Source organism: Spermophilus citellus, assembly GCF_964194105.1.
Source record: "Spermophilus citellus genome assembly, chromosome: 18".
NCBI classification, from domain to species: domain Eukaryota; kingdom Metazoa; phylum Chordata; class Mammalia; order Rodentia; family Sciuridae; genus Spermophilus; species Spermophilus citellus.
Window position 1 is genome coordinate 19,898,108 of NC_138200.1, and position 21,492 is coordinate 19,919,599.

At 39.5% G+C, this 21,492-nt stretch overlaps 1 protein-coding gene across 1 annotated transcript in view; it reads right to left on the minus strand.

Annotated features, from left to right (window-relative positions):
• Positions 1 to 688: 688 nt before the first annotated feature.
• TDRD12 (tudor domain containing 12) overlaps positions 689 to 21,492 on the minus strand; it is a 79,950-nt gene continuing 59,146 nt past the window's right edge. Inside the window, exons 23-32 of the mRNA XM_081273517.1 lie at positions 14,833 to 15,020; positions 13,852 to 14,062; positions 12,132 to 12,224; positions 11,592 to 11,764; positions 7,898 to 8,007; positions 3,978 to 4,041; positions 3,785 to 3,898; positions 3,546 to 3,699; positions 3,395 to 3,461; positions 689 to 2,975 (exon numbers count right to left, since the gene is read on the minus strand). Coding sequence (XP_081129643.1) covers positions 2,884 to 2,975; positions 3,395 to 3,461; positions 3,546 to 3,699; positions 3,785 to 3,898; positions 3,978 to 4,041; positions 7,898 to 8,007; positions 11,592 to 11,764; positions 12,132 to 12,224; positions 13,852 to 14,062; positions 14,833 to 15,020 — 1,266 coding nt within the window. The 3' untranslated portion in view covers positions 689 to 2,883. The remainder of the gene's footprint in view (positions 2,976 to 3,394; positions 3,462 to 3,545; positions 3,700 to 3,784; positions 3,899 to 3,977; positions 4,042 to 7,897; positions 8,008 to 11,591; positions 11,765 to 12,131; positions 12,225 to 13,851; positions 14,063 to 14,832; positions 15,021 to 21,492) is intronic.

The following is a 21,492-nucleotide window of genomic DNA, read 5'->3' on the forward strand; positions in this document are numbered from 1 at the left end:
AAATACATAGATAAATAAAAAATAAAGGGTATTCCTTAAACTCATATGATCAATAAGGTCTATTCTGGTGATATTTTTGCTTTGATTGACATAAATTTTTTAAAAATCTCACAAATTTTTTTCTCCATTTTTCAGAAAAAATATTGCCACCCCTGTATTTAACTGTGATATACATGATATGTCTGTGCTGGGCTGAATAATGAGGCACCCACTGCAAAGTTGACCATCCACCTAGAACACTGAAAAGTCTAATGTGCTTACACGGGAGCTCTATCCAGGTCAACATCACTTGCTTCCCAACAGCCCACTAGCATCTTGGTCACCAAAAGTGTGGTGAAATAAATTTTATTTTGTACTTGGCACCGAAGGAAAATACAGTTTAAAAAAATGAAAACGTGCTGGGCACACTGGTGCACACCTATGATCCCAGCAGCTTGGGAGGCTGAGGCAGGAGGACCAGAAATTCAAAGTCGGCCTTAGCAATTTAGTGAGACCCTTCCTGGCTCAAAATAAAAGATAAAAATAAAGAGCTGGTGATGTGGCTCAGTAGTTAAGTGCCCTGGGTTCAATCCCTGGTACCAAAAAAAAAAAAAAAAAAAAAGAAAGAAAGAAAAAAGAAAAAAAAGAAAAGAAAAAGTAACATTTCTGTGAGGACACTGAAACTTTATTAATGATACACTGCAAAGGCATTCACATCAGAACTGTGAGAGAAATTTTAGAAGCACAGATGAAAAAAAATTTCCCTTACGTTTCAGAAATCAGTACATTTTAATAGCAGTACAGAAAAACAATTATGAATCCTTTACATAGTCAGCATCCTATGTCCATCAAAATATTGTTCAGAGCTTCAAATATTAGCAACATTGAATGTCTGAAACAAGAAGTTGAGACTTAAACATATAGCCCTTCTCCCTCAATATTCCTACTGAGCTACTGGTGAACTGTGAAAAGAACTGGCACTGTGTCCTGACATAGGCCCTGACATCAACACTGGGAAGCAACCTTCTATAGCTCTAGATCCTGCCATTATTGTTCACAAAAGACTACACACAGCTAAGCACAGAGGACGCGTAGCCAGTGGGTACCCATGGGATGCTCTCTAGAGGTGTAGGCACTGTCCCAAGCCCTCCCTCAGCAGGGGCATACCTGAACCTACAGAAACTGACACTAACAAGGATGAGCACCAAAGTAGAACCTTGCCAGAAGACACCAGATCTTTTTGCTTCCTGAAGAGCCTGCCCAATGTAGCCATCTCATTCATGGGCCAATTTGATAGCTGGCAGCCAACCATGAGAGTCACAGCAGCAGCAAGGACATGCTCCTGGAAGCTCTTCAGGCTGGACCTCATCCTCTGACTGTAGTGCAGTAGTTGGTGCCCATCACAGAATCCCTGGACAAAAAAGATGGCCTGCCCCAACAGCACTCTGGGCATGCTCTGTGGCAAGGGGAGGCTATGAAATTATCTCAGCGTTTTATTTTACAGATGAGAAAAGTGAGAGCCAGAATCCTGCTCATGGGATGGCTTGATGAGAGAATTTACCTTCAGTTCAAGCAGTAGCTTACACGGAGGATGTACATAAGCTTGGGCATCTGTGCTTCTGATGTTAAAAAAAAAGAATAAACATCTTGGGGCAGTCACTCAACAGGCATGTTCTATCAATGTTTTTTCCCACTTCTTGGATAAACTGAAAAACTGATATTGAGGGACAGGGTTTAAAATTTCCCAACAGCTCACCTCCCCAACTTTTTTAAATGAACAAAGCATGCAGGGTATTCTAAAACTATGCCTCCTGGCCTCCTACATCTAAGTGGCAGTGACTATACATACTCCTCCCAAGAAGCTGGTAACCCTAGGTGCCACAACCTTTCAAAAGGATCAAGTCATGAAAGTTTTCAGGGCTCACCTCATCCAGGTGTTCTTCTAGTTACTCCCAGATACTGCAAAGGTCCCTTTTAAGTGTCCAAAAAAGAAAACTTTGTCCCATTTGCCCTGGACTCTGCAAGTCCAAGGGGGCAATTTAGAACCAGCACTGTCACATCCAGAAAGCCCTGGGTCTTCTGGTCTTTCTAAGGCAACCCATACTGTCTTGGGGAAAAAAACCAACTTGCTTGGAAGCTATCAAGATCTGGAGAATACTGAAAGTTTTAGTACCTGTACACAGTGATGGCGAATCCTGACTAACTCAATTAAGCTTGAAGGGCTCTGTTAAGCAGTTGATGAACATGAATTTATTTGTAAAATGGAAGTCTCATATGCCTAACACTGGGTTTTAAGCAATGTACCACCAAATGCCTAAATGAAAAAAGAAGTGGTTGTGCACGCCTGTAATCCCAGTGGCTCAGGAGGCTGAGGCAGGAGGATTACAAGTTTAAAGCCAGCCTCAGCAACTTAGCAAGGCCCTAAGCAACTTGGTAAGACCTTGTCTCAAAAATAAAAATTAAAAAGGGCTGGGGATGTGGCTTAGTGTAAGAGTCCCTGGGTTCAATCCCTAGTACCAAAAAAAAAAAAAAAAAAAAAAGTACTAACTGCATATGGTGAGATTCAAATCTCAAATGTCACAGTTTGTGCTTGTTCAAACTTGTATATGTCTGGATGAGTTATTTGAGGCAGTGAAGCAGACTCCTGTACAATCTGGGTTCTGCTTCTGACTCCAGATCCTGCTTCTACCACCTTCGACAATCTCATAATTTTTAACCTATTGTTAAGTCAACTAAGAATTCTCACCAGTACTGATCCACTGCCACAAGATGACACTTAGTAATAATTTATCCTTCAGGCACAAAAAGGTTTGGCTTTGACTGCTTGTTTTCTTAAAGTCCAGTCACTTAGCAATGTTTTTGTTCAAAGTCTTCCGGCCATTCTTCTGGATTTACTTCACATTCTCATTCACTCTCACTTCCGTCATCCTCCGAAGTGATGTCACTGTTTTCAACCACCTCTGCCACTTTGCAGGACAGGTTTTTAGAATTTATGACTATAAAAGTTAGATAACATATATGTTAAGAATAGTCTATTTGGCAAATCTTTGTTCCCCTTTATTTTGGTCAGTGCAGAAAATGTCCCTTGGGTTCTAGTTCAATCTAGCCATTTATTTGATATTTCTATTATTTTAGGTAAGAAATGAGCTGGTAAAATTTGCTCAAAAATAAATTGTTCATCTAGGTCAAATGTCATACAAGTGTTATAAGAAAGTGTGTTTATTACCAAGAGGTGGTAAATTCTCATACCACAACATTTAGCACCAAGATCAATCACAAAGAGAAAGCCAATTTCTAAGGGCTTTATACCAAATAGCATTTGCACAAAACCCGACTCCCTAAAGTGCAGATATGCACCACCCACACCATGCTCAGGACCCTCATCCCTTTAGGGAATAGTTATTTCACATCTTACTCTTGGAGAAAGGGCCGTCTTCCTCACATTCTTCCCAGTGATCAAAGTCAAAAGTCACATTAGGATTCTGTTCAATAAAACAGCTCACATAAGTGAACGAGTATAAAACCCATGGTGTGCAGACCAGTCAGCCACAGTGCGTTCAACTCACCCTCTGTTTGAGTAAGTTACACCAGGATTCCCTTTTCTCTTTTGCAAGTGTGATTACAGGCTCCTCATTTTTAATTACACACTTGCATTCGTCTTTTCTTATGTTGGCCTGTAGCTCCATATCAGCCAAGTAAAATTTGTCTCCCACCCAGGCACTAGATTTATAAAAAGAATAAAGTCAGCCTTCTAGCATGTTGGAAATTATTTCTATTTTATTTTATAAGCCATGTATAAACCTACCTGAAAATGACTCTATCTCTGAAGTATTTACATTTGTAATCTTTTACATTCCTTATTCTTATTTTCAAGATGACGACATCTTCTTTTTGGAACCACTTTACTTGTGGGTGAAAGCTAGAAGGAAAGATAAAGGCTTACCAGTATTTAGTCACCAATCAAGGGGAGCATGTGCTCTGGCAACAGGGAGACATACCTTTTCAGGTGTGGCTGTGCGCTTTTGCTAATGGGAGCAGCTCCTGTGTCTTCAGATAAAGTGTCTGTACAAAACCAAAGTCAAATTTTCCTACAGGTTATTTATATACAACACATTCACAGTTATAGGTACACATACTCTTTTGCAACATACCCAACATTTAGACAAGGGATTACATAAAAGTATATAATTCATAGAAACCCAATATCCAGTTAAAAAGAATAATTAGAGGGCTGGGGTTGTGGCTCAATGGTAGAGTGCTTGCCTAGCATGTGTGAGGCACTGGGTTCTATTCTCAGCACCACATATAAATAAGTTAAAACAAAAATAATGGTCCATTGACAACTAAAAACTATTTTAAAAAATAATTTTTAACTCTCTATCTCTCTCCTCTGTTACTCTCTCTTTAAAAAAATAATAATAATTTTTAAAAAATTAAAGAAAGAAGTCAAAGAAGACCTTAGAAGATGAAAACATCTACCTTGCTCTTGGATAGGCAGAATTAATAAAAATGACCATACTTCCAAAAGCACTAATTTAATGCAATTCCCAATGGCATTCTTCATAGAAATAGAAAAAAAAATCATGAAATTCATCTGGAAAAATAAGAGACTCAGAATAGCCAAAGCAATCCTTAGCAGGAAGAGTGAAGCAGGTGGCATCACTATACCAGACCTTAAACTATACTACAGAGCAATAGTAAAAAAAAAAAAAAAAAAAAAAAAACAGCATGGTATTGGCACCAAAACAGACTGGTACACCAATGGTACAGAATAGAGGACACAGACACTAACCCACAAAATTACAATTATCTTATATTAGACAAGAGTGCCAAAAACATGCACTGGAGAAAAGATAGCCTCTCCAACAAATGGTGCTTGGAAAACTGGAAATCCATAAGCAATAATCCATAATCTCACCACGCACAAAACTCAACTCAAAATGGATCAAGGACTTAGGAATAAAACCACAGACCCTGCATCTAATAGAAGAAAAAGTAGGCCCTAATCTCCATCGTGTGGAATTAGGCCCCAACTTCCTTAATAAGACTCTTGTGGCACAAGAATTAAAATCAAGAATCAATAAATGGGATGGACTCAAACTAAAATGTCTCTTCTCAGTAAAAGAAACAATCTGTGAGGTGAATAGAGAGCCTACATCTTGGGAGCAAATCTTCACACATCAGATAGAGCACTAATCTCTAGGGTATATAAAGAACTCAAAAAGCTAAGCACCAAAAAATCAAATAACCCAATCAATAAATGGGCCAAGGACCTGAACAGACACTTCTCAGAAGATGATATACAATCAATCAACAAATATATGAAAAAATGTTCATCATCGCTAGCAATTAGAGAAATGCAAATCAAAACTACTCTAAGATTTCATCTCACTCCAGTCAGAAATGACAGCTATTATGAAGACAAACAACAAAAAGTGTTGGCGAGGATGTAGGGGAAAAGGTACACTTATACACTGATGGTAGGACTGCAAATTGGTGCTGCCAATATGGAAAGCAGTATGGAGATTTCTTGGAAAATTGGGAATGGAACCACCATTAGACCCAGCTATCCCTCTTCTCAGTCTATACCCAAAGGACTTAAAAACAGCATACTATCCAGTCAGAATGGCAGCTATTATGAAGACAAACAACAATAAGTGTTGGCATAGATGTGGAGAGAAAGGCACACTCATACATTGCTGGTGGGACTGCAAATTGGTATAGCCAATATGGAAAACAGTATGGAGATTCCTTGGAAAACTTGGAATGGAACCACCATTTGACCCAGCTATCCCTCTCCTTGGTTTATACCCAAAGGACTTAAAAACGGCATACTACAGGGACACAGCCACATCAATGTTTATAGCAGCACAATTCACAATAGCTAAACTGTGGAAGCAACCTAGATGCCCTTCTGAAGTAGTTGTTTTAATAAACATTTATTAAATGGAAAATCAAGTGAATGGATAAAGGCAGGAAAAAAAACAAGATAAAAATAACTGCAAAGGACTAAAACAATTTTAAATGTTGTTTGTACCAAGAAATAAAAATTAAGGTGAAATTATTACTAAAGACTTAAAATGCAGATGTCATAATGCTGTTGACGTTATGATGAGACAGGATTCTTACTTTCTGCTGAAGTGAATATCTATTGTTTTGTTATTTTTGGAAAGTAATAAGGGCCTTAAAAATGTACCTTGTCTCTTTGAAACAATGATTAAACTACACTTCTGGTGATATTTTTAAAGGAAATAATTTAAAAAACCAAATGTATTATTTATAGTCATTTTAAAAATGAGGAAAAACCCCACGTTCAAAAATGCTTATATGGTTACATCAATTAGAATAAATTCATGTAATAAAATGTTCTGCAGTCATTGAAAAGAAAATTTGTAAATAATATTTAATAGCATGGAGAAAGTTATATTTATAATTTAAATGAAATAGCATGATAAAATGTATAAAAACTGATTTCAACTATTAAAAAATGTAACAAAAAGTATTAGCATGAAATACACCGAAATGATAATAATGGTTATCTCCAGGTGGTAGGATTATGGATGATTTTTATTTTCTCTATATTTTCCAAGTTTCTCACAATGAGTTTTTAATTAATATAATAATAAATAGCATATTATAAAACATGGTACATATGCTTATAATTTAATAGACAAATAAAATGTTTAAAATTAAAAAAAATTAAAAATAACAACAAAAAAAAGAATACTACAAGGACACAGCCTCATCAATGTTTATAGCAGCACAATTCACAATAGCTAAACTGTGGAACCAACCTAGATGCCCTTTAATAGATGAATGGATTAAAAAAATGTGGCATATATACACAATTACACAGCAATAAAAGAGAATAAAATCATGTCATTTGCAGGTAAATAGATGCAGTTGGAGAAGATAATGCTAAGTGAAGTTAGCTAATCCCAAATAACCAAATGCTGAATGTTTTCTTTGATATAAGGAGGCTGATTCATAGTGGGATAGGAGGAGAGAGCATGGAAGGAATAGACAAATTCTAGATAGGGCAGAAGGGTTGGAGGGATAGGGAGCGGGCATGGGGTTATAAACGATGGTGGAATGTGATGATCATTACTATCCAAAGTACATATATGAAGACACAAATTGGTGTGAATATACTTTGTATACAACCAGAGATATGAAAAATTATGCTCTATATGTGTAACAGGAATTGTAATGCATTCTGCTATTATATATAAAAATCTGCATATTTGTATTTTAACAATGTAGCTAAAACTTGATGTCCTTTTTTTTCCTTTTTGGCTTAATGAATATCATTTATTTCAAATGAAATCTTTATACTATATATTCCATGAAATCCCTGGTACCCATCCTCAAAAAGAATACATGTATATTAAATCTTGAAGAAAAAAAAAACGAAATCAGAATGGAAGTCACTGGGGAGGGTTCTGGAAACCTTCAAAAGCAAAACCTAGGTGTGGCTAGAGGACATATACACAAGTACAAACCCTGAGAGCTGCCCATTTAGCACCTGTGTACTTCACTGGACATCTGTTATGCCTCAAACTGTTTGAAAAAAACCACCATTGGAAGCTGAATCATCAAAAAGAGGAACAGTTAGGTATGACAGTTTGCGTTATTTTCTCTGTATTTCATCTACCAGTGGAAAGCAGTTCTAAACATTAGTAATTTCAAGTTAGCCATCTTTTTTTTTTTTTTTTAAGAGAGAGAGAGAGGGAGGGAGGGAGGGAGGGAGGGATAATTTTTTAAAAAATATTTATTTTTTAGTTTTCGGTGGACACAACATCTTTATTTTTATGTGGTGCTGAGGATCAAACCCAGCGCCCCGCACATGCCAGGCGAGTACGTTACCGCTTGAGCCACATCCCCAGCCCCATCCATCTTTTAAATAAAAAGTACCAACCGGGCTTTAGGTTCTTTGAGTTCAACTCAGAGCCAGCTCCTTTTTCTGCATTCCTGTCCTCTTGCTGTGTGTCCTGCAGACAAGCAGCATCTTCTACTAATGGAGGTGTCCTGGATAGAAAAGGTGGAGGTTAACTCTGGAACTTCAAGAGACACTTGGGCAAAGGAAGAGAATGGCAGGCAATAAATGAATGAAGTGCTCGGTACCCTGCAGTCAGACTCACAAGGAGTTTACGATTTATTTATTGATGACAGGGCAGGGCTGGCCAGCTCTGCTCACTACTATGCCCTTACATCAAGCACACAGTCGATGACAGACATTAGAGAAAGGCATTCACTCATTTACTTTTACTTCAACAATTTTCCTTCCAAATTCATTGGAATTTTGAGACTAGCAACATACACTGCTACCCCACTTCACACAGTACAGAAGAGCAGAAGTGAAAACAGTTTCCTTCATCCCTGCTTGTGTTTCAGACCATCTTTCCCAGAGACTACACCATTTTAAATCAACTTCTAGAAATATTCTTTGCATAAAAAAGTAAATATTGCCATTTATATCTATCTGAAACACAGAGACAGTCATATTCTTCAACATGTGGGAACCTGCTAAATCCACTGTGCTACCCCAGTTTATTTTATCTAATAACCAGCTAGGGATTATTTCATATCAGTACATTGAGGGCTGCCTTGTTCACTTAAGCTTTTAAAATTGTACTATTCTTTTGGTTCTCTGAGCAAATAGCCACATTCATGGAGGTCTACACAATAAAAAATGTCCCTTGCACCCCTCTTCCCCAGCTAGCCAGTCATAGATGACAATGTAACTCACTTTTTGTGCGTCCTTTCAGAGATAATTCAAGCCAGAGTGAGCAGACCTATGCAGAACAGCTACATACCCACAGATGTCTGTGAGGAGGGGGTGTCAACGTGTGTCTCCAAGGTGGCCTCTGAGAGACATGTGTGAACCTGGGGCATGGCATTGAGCAAATGGTGAAGGAGAGCATACCGTGCCCACCAATGCAGGCGCTCCACCCCAGGCCTCCTCTTTCTCACGTCCTGCTCCTCCCGCCCTCCTCTTCCACCATCACTGACCTCCTGCACTAGATCCTCCTCCACCAGGTCTGCTTCTTCATCCTCACACTCACCAAAGTCTTGATTCTCCTCAAATGCCAGCAAACCTACAGTCTTTCCCTGCTGCTTCCCTGAGCTCTGGGCTTATACTTTCAATAAACCTAAAACAGCATGTCTAAAACCAAACTTAGTATCTCTTCCTTTCTGAAGAGCTGCTCTCTGGAAAACACTGTCTGCCATGCAAACGTCCTCACAGTCACTGGGTTTCAGAATCATGTTCTCTATATCTGCCAGTCACTATCTTACGGCTTCTCCACCTGTCAGTGCCCAGAATATATCCTCCTGTTGGGGGATACCAGCCTTCTTCTCATCTAGGTAATTGCCACCCCATCCCCCATCTCCTGTGTACTGTCTTTCCTCATCCCAACATGCTGTGTCAGCTGTATTTTTAGAATCCTAAAAAAGTTTTCCTCATCCACTGACTACCTACCCAGGTACAAATACTGAACATCATCCTGAAGTCTTCCACACCCCGGTGAACCCAGCCTTGTAAGCCTTCTCACCATCAACCTCACCATTCATTGGTACTTCAACTTGCCCCAACCTCATCCCATCCCTGTATCATTTCTCCAAGGGTTACTTCTCCACAGCTGTTCCCTCTCTACCCATCGGAATTTCCTGCATTCTCTAAGAACTCTCTGACGTAGAGTCTCCTAGTTGGGCTTCTTGGGCTTCTTCTGTAAGACCTCGTGGTGCTCTGTAGCTCTCTACTCTGCCTGTGACAGTGGCAATGTTGTAATTCTCTCTGCTCAGTTTCAAAATCACAGTATGGAAAGGGAACCAGCAGAGGCTTTGTGCAAAACTGGGGCTTCCCATAAATGACCAAACCTCATATGTTTATTAAATCTGAATTGTAAAGGCACCTTCATTTTTAAAAAGAATCTCTAGTAAGTAGGAGAAATTTCTCTCATTTCCAAAAGTGGGAAGAAACCAACTGATATTTCAATTCCATAGAAATTCATAGATGGGTCTGGCTATGTTGCCTAGGTGGGCCTCACCCTGCCTCAGTCCCCCACATAACTGGGATTACAGGTGGGCACCACCATGCCTGGCTACCATTCCTCCACATCCTTGACACCGGGACTTCCTTTCTCTTCTCTCCCTTCATGCTGGAGCTGTGGTGCTGTTGACTATGGTTTGAATTTGCACTTCCTGGCTGGCTAATAAGCTTGGGTACCTTTTCACAAAGCAACTGGACACTGTGAAGTGGCTATTCAAGTCTTTTGTCCCCTTTCCTAATAGAGGTCCACATTTTTCTTTATGCTCAGGAGTTCTTGGTACAAATCATCTGGTGAACACACATGCTGTGTCCATCTTCTCCCTCTGTGGTTGCCTGTATACCCTTTCAGAGCGACTTCATGGTCACTCATGTACTGCTTATGGGTGTGTAAACTGTGCAGCCACTTTGGAAAACTGATGGACAGTGGCTCTAATTATGACTCAGCAATTCCATTCCATCGTAACTCTCTCTCAGTGCACCAAAAGACATGCAGGAGACACCACCGCCTGAAGTACCCCCCAAGTGGAAGGTCTCAGGCAATGGCAGAATGGGCAAAACAAATCATGGTCCATTCATACAAAGGGACATGATGTAGCAATGAATGCTCAGATCCACAGCGGCATACACAACTAGATGAACTGCACAAGCAATGCTGAGTTAAAGAAGCTAAACAGAAAGGAGAATTACTGCTGATTCCATTCAAACCAAGTTCAAAACCAGGGAAACCCCGTCTATGCTTTTCCATGACAGAATGACTTTCCTTAAGAGGGGAGGAGGCTCTGAGTCATGCTCTGTTTTCTTATCAGAGGCTGGTTTCCCAGCTGTGTTCAAAAAAATCCATCAAACTCTTCTTGTGACGTGCACTTTTCTGTATGTGTGCTATTTGCCAACAAAAAGTTAACACAAGTCCATTCTGTAAGAGATTCAGGTAAAGCTGGGCGCAGAAGCATACACCTGTAATCCCAGCAGCTCCTGAGGCTGAGGCAGGAGGATTGTGAGTTCAAAGCCAGCCTCAGCAACTGCGAGGCACTAAGCAATTCAGTAAGACCCTGTCTCTAAATAAAACACAAAATAGGGCTGAGGATGTGGCTTAGTGGTCGAGTGCCCCTGAGTTCAGTCCCCAGTACACCCGTCCTCTCCACACACACCCCAAAAAAGAGAGAGAGGGAGAGAGAAAGGTGAAATAGTACACTAGATACACAGGTGAAATAACACACTTGACATCTGCTTGATTGTACTCCACAAAAAACTACAGTTGGGGAACTGGGGCTGTAGCTCAATGGTAGAATGCTTGCCTAGCATGAGTGAGGCACTGGGTTCAATCCTCAGCACCACATAAAAAGAAACAAATAAAATAAAGGCATTCTGTTCATCTACAACTAACAACAACAATAACAACAATTAAAAAAAAACAGAGTTGGGGTATGGATAAAACAAGTTTCCCTGATCCTTGATAGTTATCAAAAAAGAGTGACAGGGATGTGGAGACTCATTTAACTTAACATTAATATTTCCTTAAAACAAAACAGCTCTTCCAAAAGGGAGGCAGAACTGTACTTACCGAGCTTGGCTTATGTGTGCTTCAAAAGTTGGCATTTTAGCTCCTTTGTATAATTTTTTCAGTTGTTCTATGTGTTCCGAATTGTCAATGCCCATTCCCATAGACAAAATTTCAGCTCGAACATTATAATCAATGACAGAAGTTTTCAAATTTGAAAGTTTTGTAACATGTACCTTGAATCAAAGAAAAAACATGCATTTGAAGAAGTCACTCTCTGAATTTTAACTGAATCATGAATACTCTCATGTGGTCTCTCAGTCAGAACAGTTTCATGAAACTTTAGTTTTATAAGTGAGAGTGCATGCACATCATATGTAGAAGGATTACAGGGTTACCATGTAAAACACTTAAAAAAAAAAAAACGAAAAACCAAACCCACAACCAAATTCATGACTGAAATAACATGAAAAAGATGTCTCCCTAACTTAGAGCCCCAAATAAGCTGGGGTGCAAATGGTCATTCACACAGCACATTGGAAAAATTTGGACTATTTTAGAAGCCTACTCAAATTGAGATTTCTAATAAAACTGCATGCTTACCATCGGATCAATCCAAACTGTGTTTCCTAAAGCCAGTACCACTTTTGCATCATGCAATTTTCCAATAATTTTATGATGAATGTACCTGGTAACCTAAAAAAAGGACTTCAGTTATTTATCTGAAGCTTTAACAGAAGACTTTATTCAGTATATGCTGCATAATTTGCAAAATATTCTGTGTGTTTCATTTGAGCCTCACAACAACCCTATGGGCTAGGGAGGCATCACCCCACTTCCTCAGTAAAGGTAACAACAGTTTATCAAGGAAAGATGCAGAAAGGTGCAGGAACTTGCCCAAGGGCTCATGCTAGTTGTTTCAGGAATGGGTAAGAGTCCATGTGGAGTATCTGGAATCCTAATATTAATTGTTTACTGCTGTGGACATGTATGCACTCATCACTTGCATCAATTCTCTTCTGTCTTCAGAGTATGTATGTTTGAAAGACCAATAGAAGCAAAAAAAAAGTTGTTCTTGCTGCTCCAGAGGATGTCATGGCAATGGAGCTGCTCTGCTCTTCTAGACAGGGTCTGGGGGCACTGGTCTTTCATGTGCTCTTTTCTGAATGTGTCACTATTTTCCTCTCAAGGAGGGCCGCAGCAGGTGAGGCCTGTCGGCAATCTTTCATGCACATTTTAACACCAATGAAGCAGAACAGGAGGGAAATGGTTAGTGACATGAGGTTGTTTCCATTCCCCTTGAATCTATGAGTGCACCTGGAAGAACATATACAGGAGAACCTGTCCCCATGTCTACATAAGGCTGCCCTTTAAGAAACAACTGTGGTCAGTTATCTTTACAGACCTTGTCTTGAAGACAAGGTCTTCTTCTTGCTGATGGCTATATACCCAGAACCCAGCACAGCACCTGGCACACAATAGACAGTAAATATTTAGTACAACAAATGGAAAAGACTGCCATTTGATAAAGGCTCTTTTCACTAAAACCACAATGGTAAGGTTGTGTATTCATCAAGAGACATTAATTTGCTTATTTCCTGGGCAGTGTTTAACCTTGCTTATGACCTGAAATGTTTTCACTTTGCTAACTGCAATGGCTTATTTCATAATCCATTAATCAGATTCCACAAAATTCAACCTTCTCTTGAAGAATCAGGAGCATCTGCTCTGCGATGAGCCAGACAACGTGTGGTGCCTTTCTGCCCACCTTGGACAGCTGTGTGAGCCTGCGGGGCTGCTCTCTGGGCTCCATGTCTTGCCTCAGGCAGTGTTCTCTGCCATAGGTGCCCTTGCCATTCTACTTGGTGACGTTCTAGTGACCCCCATAGGGCCCAGAGGAAATGTCCTTCACATCAGAAGCTCCATCTCCCCTTCCTCCAACACAGTGACCTGGCCACCACCTATGTCCCCACTTTGCCTGGGACTCATTTTCATTGGTGCTTGCACTGTTTCTCTTCCTTAAGCTGATAGCCAGTTCATCTTACCACAACCCTTGTGTTATATCAGTTCTAAGATGAGCACTAACAATGGAAGCCACAATGTCAGGGGTCCTCAACACTCTGGCTCAGGGCTAGTTCTATGCATGATGGCAGTTACTACAGTCCTGTACCAGCTGGGACTTTAAGCAGATAACACTCTAACTGCTTAGGATCATGAAGCAAACACTCAACACTCTAAATTCAAAAAAGCCTCAAGTCTGTGTATATTATGGGTTAAATATATTCCACAAGTTGACAAAACATAAAAAGCCAAAATAACTCACCTTTGGATTCCACTCAATTTCACCATCAGCAGGTTTCACTCTACATACAATAAACTCCACGGCCTGAGGAGGAAGAGTGTGGAAATTTTCTGGGAGATGCAACAGCTGGTTTCTTGTGGTAAGTCCAGTCCTGCCTTCGTCTATGAACTTTATAAGGATATTATCCAGGACCCAAGTGTCTTCTTTTGGGCTCATCTCCAACACCTGGACCCTGGAGAACAATGGTGGCATTGGTTTAACAAAGAGATTCCACAAGGAAATCATCTTTGCCTCAATTTACCCATCAAAAGGAAAACATACTAAAAAAACTGTTACACTGACTGCACTGTTTTACTATAAATTAGAAACAAAAAAAGGAAGGCCTTTCAGAATCCTTAGTGGCACATTACTTAAAATATACCTAAGCATAGAAACATGTAGTACTTCTGAATATAGGAAATCCTTTTATCTGACAACATAAACAAAGTTAATATGGAAAATTAAAATTTCAAACTTTCTGACCCAAAGCTATCACCTGTAGCCCGCCCTGAGGTGGATTCAGGAAAAATGGGCATTAATGAGCAGGAAGGGCAGCCAGGCCAGGCTGGAACACTGACTGTGCCACCCACTGAGCTGTCCTTAGTCAACTCACTTAATATTCTCAGCTCAGTCTCTTTATCTACAAGAAGGGTATGATGCCAATTTTATAGAAATTTATTAAGAATTAAACAAGCTGCAGATGTACGTGTATACTGCACACAGTGACAACTCCATGAATGTCCAGAGTTGCACTGCCATTGTGATCTATGCTCAGGAGCCAAGGATGGAGTCTCTTGTGCAAAACTGTACCAGGTGTCTGGGGTCACAGTGCATTGGGAGGGCCTCCTTAGAAGAAGCCAAGCCTGGTACACTCCCACTCAGCCAATGGTGAACACAGGTGTTCAACACCATTTATATTACCTCATGCCTCACAACTCTAGAGAGGAAAAATAGATATTTTACCTGTAAAAAAGTGTTTTTTCTTCTAGTCCATACAATCCAAAATTTTCCACCTTTTTGATAGTCGTTTTATTACTGGAATCTTTAAAATACTCATTCATTTCAGCATTGAGAATTGCATAAAGATCCACATGTTTATCAATTATACGACCAAAGTAATTTGTTGCATTTGAAATATAAAAAGGTATTATCTGAAACATACACAGTAAATATATCCAGAAAGGAAACTTAATCTAACCAAAGACAAACATGCTACCTGACCTCATGCAAACAGGGATTTAAAAATAAACAAGGGAGTATGCTAAAAACAAAGAAAAATAAACACCATACCAGAGCTGGGGGTGTGGTTCAATGGTAGAGCTCTTGCCTAGCACACAGGAGGTTTTGAGTTCTATCCCCAGTATCTCAAAAAACAAAACAATTTTAAAGTGCCATACCATAAATAACTACAGTCTACTTTAAATCTAATGGATGATTTTTGGCAAATTGCATTATTTAAAAACTTTGTCTTAAGTGTAGGTGTTCTTTTATTTACTTAAGAAAATTTTTTGTATGTGGCTCAAGGGATGGGACCCAGGGTCTTACACACTCTACCACTGAGCTACATTCCCAGCCCCCTTTATTTACCTTTAAACTGCATTTTAATAAACATTCATAAAACAGCTTTGCTGTCTCTTGAGCTCCTTCTCATCTTTTGTCATATAACAAGATGCATTTTATTAAAAAACCTAATGTATACTAGGTACCAGGGACAGACGAAGCCACACCCTACAGGGACACTCAGCAACCCAAGAGTGGACAGGCTACGCCAAACTGGTGTGTATTCAGGAGACACTTCACAGGTATTTGTAGCAGGATCACTGATGTGCCAGGGGAAATGTCGGCATGGGAGAGGGGACGCTGCCCTGCACATGCACAGCTACCAGAGTGTGTGGAGAAGGTCGACCAGAAGGCAGAAACACCATGTGAAGGCAGGGATGGTGGGAATGAGGAGAAGTTACTTGGTGGGGTGGGGGTGGGCAGCACTGACTGGGAGGTGAGGCAAGAAAGCCAGGCAGGGAGGAAGTCAGTCTGTGATCAAAAGGGGTCTCAGGTCTGACAGCCTGTGGCCCCTCTAACTTCATCACCTGTTGCTCTCACAACTCTCACTACCACTGAGCCTTTTCCTGCTCGCAAACATAACACATAAATCTTTCCTAGGGACTCTGGGCTAGTTGGTTTCTCCACCAGGAGTGCTCTTTTTTTTTTTTTTTTTTAAAGAGAGAGTGGGGGGGGGAGAGGGAGAGAGAGAGAGAGAGAGAGAGAGAGAGAGAGAGAGAGAATTTTTTTTTAATATTTATTTTTTAGTTCTCGGCGAACACAACATCTTTGTTGGTATGTGGTGCTGAGGACCGAACCCGGGCCGCACGCATGCCAGTTGAGCGCGCTACCGCTTGAGCCACATCCCCAGCCCACCAGGAGTGCTCTTCCCATGTCTGGATCCTTATCTCACTTGGGCCTCAATGCAGTTGACCTCTCTACAAAAAGGCTCTCCCTACCCATAATTTCCAAAGACCCCTTGTTCCCTAGCACACTTATACCCAGACACCCTGACTACTTAACTGCATTTCATCCTCTTCACAGAACTTGTTATCATCTAGAGTCATGTTCCCTGGAGACCCTGTCCCAGTACTTGGATGTCCCAGTCATTCTCCAGCACTACAGAGAAAGCTGCCTTAATAAAGCCCTCAGAGCTTCTCTACCCTCCCCCCAGGCAGGGAGTTCAGAGTTCCTTCCTGCTTACAGTCTTCTCCCAAGAGTGCCACTAATGTAGTCCAGAATTCTCCCTTGTGGCTAGAGCCCCAAAGAGTCTGGCATTCCAGACAATAGCCTGCTTGGTGATGACAGGAGGTGGCCCAGAGGATGAGGAAAACACTCCCTACAGTGTTAGGAGAGGTGGGCAGGGCATAATGTATATATAACAATTTTTTTTTTTGTACTAGGAATTGAACTCAGGGATGCTTAACCACTGAACCACATCCCCACCCAGCCCTTTTTTGTATTTTATTTAGTGACAGGGTCTCACTGAATTGCAGAGGCTGGCTTTGAACTCATGGTCCTCCTGCCCAGCCTCCCTAGCTGCTGGGATTACAAGCGTGTGCCACTGCACCTGGCTCAATAACAAAGATTTTTAAAGATTCAAAGAAACATTTCAAGAGAAAATATACTAAACTGTCAGCAATTACTCTTTTAGGTGACTTAGGAGTAAAGGGAGAGGTTTTCCTCTCACATTTCCCAAATTATAAGGCTTTGTGTGTTAAGCTAAGGGCTTAGCATGCATGCAGGCAAATAAAATCCAGGCCTACAACTGGCATCAGACCTGGAAGTCTCCTCTGCACAGCATTAACACAGCAAAAGACAATTTATGTTGGATGTGGCTAAAGGAAGTTCATAAGACTGGACACTCTGAACAGGAGGAGGTAGGAAAAGCATTAGGCCTCCAGACAGGGTGACCAACTCACACTGGTTTTTCTGAGACTTTCCTGGATTTATCCCTAAAAGTCCCACGTGTTATGAAACCCCTCAGTTCTGATTTTGCAAATTGAGTAGGTACCTTCCAGCTACCTGCTATTTGCTTTATTTCTCCTCTCCCTAGTACCTTTGCAGATAAATAATTCATTTTGTTATGGTTACAGGATCCAAGATTCAAAAATTAATTGAATTTCTAAAACAATTAGAAAATATACTTAAAATATTAACAACAGTATTCCAAAACATGAAACACAAGGGATAAATTTAATGCAGTAAATATAAGACCTATTCACTGAAAGCTCTTAACAATGCTTAGAGAAATTAAAGAGGACTTAGATAAACATAGAGATATACCACAGTAATAAACTGGAAGACAGTGTTGACAGGATGTCAATTCTCCTAAATTACTCTATAGACTCACTGCAATACCAATCAAACTCACAAGTAGAAATTGGAAAGCTGATTCTAACATTTTGTATGATTATGCAAAGAAACAGAAAAAAGATACTGAAAAAGAACGGTGAAGATGAAAGACTTATCTACCAGTTTTCAAGACTAAAGCTACAATAATCAAGACAATGTAGCTTTGGCATAAGGATAAACAGAGGAACAGAATCGAGAGTTCAGAATTCATATATATGGTTTCTTAATTTATACCAAAGATGCCAATATCATTTAGGGCAAAAAGAAGGTCTTTATAATAAATAATGCTGGAGTAACTAACTATCCATTAGGATAAACATTGCCCCCTATCTGGGATTCACCACACACAAACATTAATTTAAAATGAAGAGATCAGACTTGTAAAATCATAAAGCTCCTAGGAAAAAAAAAAAAAAGAAAATCTTCATGACCTCAGAATAAGCAAAAATTTATTACAACATGAAAAGCACAAAAAATAAAATTAAAAAGTGATAACTAGATTTCATTGAAATAAAAACTTTCCCTTTGTAACCAGGAGAAAATAATATATATTATAAAATATAAATTATAAAATATATATTATATATTCACAATATGTAAAGAAGTCTTTAAAATGTAACATAAGGGGCTGGGGATGTGGCTCAAGTGGTAGCACGCTTGCCTAGCATGCGTGAGGCACTGGGTTCGATTCTCTGCACGTAAAAATAAAATAAAGATACTGTGTCCACCTAAAAAATTAAAAATAAATATTTAAAATAAATAAAATGTAACATAAGAAAAAAGCCTAATTTTTTTTTAAAGGGCAGCTGGGCAGAGTGGAACATGCCTGCAATCCCAGTGACTCACGAAGCTTGAGGCAGGAGAAATCACAAGATTAAGCCGGCAACTGCACAAGCTCCTGTGTCAAAATTAAAAATAAAATAGGCACGGTGGGTCATACCTGAATTCCATCGACTTGGGAGGCTGAGGCAGAAGGATTATGAGTTCAAAGCCAGCCTCAGCAACTTGGCAAGGCACTTAGCAACTAGTGAGACCCTGTCTCTAAATAAAATACAAAAAATGGCTGGGGATGTGGCCCAGCAGTTAAGCGCCCCGCTGGGTTCAATTCCCTGGTACCAAAAAAATAAATAATTTATTTATTGGGGATGTGATGTAATGGTAGAACACCCCTGGGTTCAATCCCCAGTACCACACACACAAAAAAAGAGCAAAAATCCTGAAAAGCAAATTTATAAATTAAAAGATATAAATATACAATACAGCATGTGAAAAGATGATCAATATCCATAATCACAAAGGAACTACAAATAAAACAGCACAAATGCAACAGAATAAATATTTAAAGAATATTTAAATATTTTAGAATTTAGGCTAGAATTAAAGACCAAATGCCAAGTACTGATGACAATATGAGGTAAATGGAATTCTCATATGCAGGGCTGGTGAGACTGTAAAACGGTATAATCACTTTAGAAAACATTTCTAATAAACCATATTTTCTTATAAACATATACTTTTATAACCCAACAATTATACTCCTAGGTCTTTTATTCTAGAAAAATGAAAATATATATTTAAAAAGACTTATAAAACAAATATTCAAAGCAGCCAGAAACTAGAAACAACCCAAATGTCCATCAACTTGTGAACAAACTATGGCACATCTATATAATTGAATCCTACACAGTAACATAAAGAACTACATAAAGAAATCTCAAAAGCACTGTACTGAGTAAAAGAAATCAGACTCAAGAAACTTCATTAATACAAAGCTACAGTAAAAGTAAAACAACTGACAGAAAGCAGATGGGTGGCTGCCAGGGACGATGGTGTAGGGCAAGGTCTCAGTGATAGGGGACAGAAGAGACCTTTTTGGGGTGATGAAAATGTCTGCATCTTGACACTAGTAGTGGTAGTTACATGACGATTTACATTTATCAAGATTAACAAACTATACACTTGAAATTAGTGATTTTTATTGTATGTAAACTATACTTCAATAGAGCTATCTAAATTAGAGAGAAAGAAAGGAAGTGGGGGGCGATGGGGAGATTGGGTTAGCAGGGTTCTGGGAAGGTGGTAGCAGTAAAATGCGAAAATTTTTTCAGTCTGTCTGAATCCTCACATGAGCTCAGACAGAGCAACAAAACAGCAACAAAACCAGGCACATAATTCATAACAACAATTGACAAAGTGGCCCAATGAATATCAAAATAAAAGCAGATAAAGAACAGGAGAAAAATCTATGATTTGGTTTTGGCAATGATTTTTTTTAATATCTAAAGCATAATCCATGAAAGAAAAATGTAAGCTGTCTTCATTAAAATCAAAAACTGCTCTGCAAAAGACACTATAAAGAGAATGAAAAGACAAACCAAGTAGGAGAAATTCTTTGCAAAACATATATTTGGCAAATATATGTTTGTTAAAATTTACAAAAAAACTTTTTTTTTTTTTTTTGTACTAGGAACTAGACCCAGAGGTGTGCTCTACCACTGAGAAAAGGTCTCAGTGGTAATCACCGAGGCTGGCCTTAGATTTGGCTCCTCCTGCTTCCTGATAATTTCTTGGGTGTCAGCCTCATCTGTCTTACTAGGGCTGGGCATGTAACTCAGTGGTAGAACATGTATTCAGCATGTCCAAAGTCTTCCGGTCAATTCCCAACACAAAAAATAAAAATGTAAATCAGAATTAGAAAAACATAGAAATGAGGGGATAAAACTCAGGGAAAAATTAGAAAGAAAAAAATTATTTCAATGATGAAAACTGTAATGGATCAAACAGTGACCACCCCCAAAAGATATGTGCATGTCCTAATTCCCAAGGTCACTGTGACTGTGACCTTATTTGAAAAGGGTCTTTGTAGATGAAATCAAGTATCTCAAGATAAAGAGACCTTTCTGGATTAAAAGGTGGGTCTTCCTTCCAGTGACAAGTGTCTTGTGGGGACACCAAGAGAAGAGAAGGCAATGTACAGGAGGCAGAGATTGGGGGGGGGGGGATGTGGCTGCAAGCCATGTCTGAAGCCAGAAGAGGCTGGAGGAGGCCAGAACTGGATTGTCCTCAGGAGGCTGAAGAGTGGCGGGGAGCACAGCCCTGATGACACCTGCATTTAGACTTCTGGCCTCCAAAACTGAAATACATCTATGTTGTTTTAAGTCACCAATTGTGGCAATCCGTGACAGCAGCACTAGGAAACCAACACTAAAGAGAAAGCCTTAAAGGGAAAGAAGTGAAAAGGAGAAAAAAAAGTAATGAAGAAATTGATGAGGGATTTCAAGGAAAATGATTTTTAACTCAGCAATTCGATTTGAATGTCAAGAATTTTCCTCACAGAAATTATCACTGTTATTTGAACAGAATTCATGTAGTCACTGTATTATTATTACTATTATTACACTAGTAGTAGTCATTCTAGGGAATGAACCCAGGGGCACTTAACCACTGAGGCCTCAGGCCTTTTTATTTTTTATTTTCAGACAGGGTCTCACTAAATTGCTTAGGGCCTAAGCTGCTGAGGGTGGTCTCAGCCTCAAACATGCAATATCCTGCCTCAGCCTTCCAACTTGCTAGGATTACAGGTATGTGCCACCTTCTTTTTTTTTTTAATGTTTTTTAGTTGTCAATGGACCTTTATTTTATTTATTTATATGTGGTGCTGAGGATTGTACCCAGTGCCTTACATGTGCAAGGCAAGCGCTCTACTACTGAACTACAACCCAGCCCAGG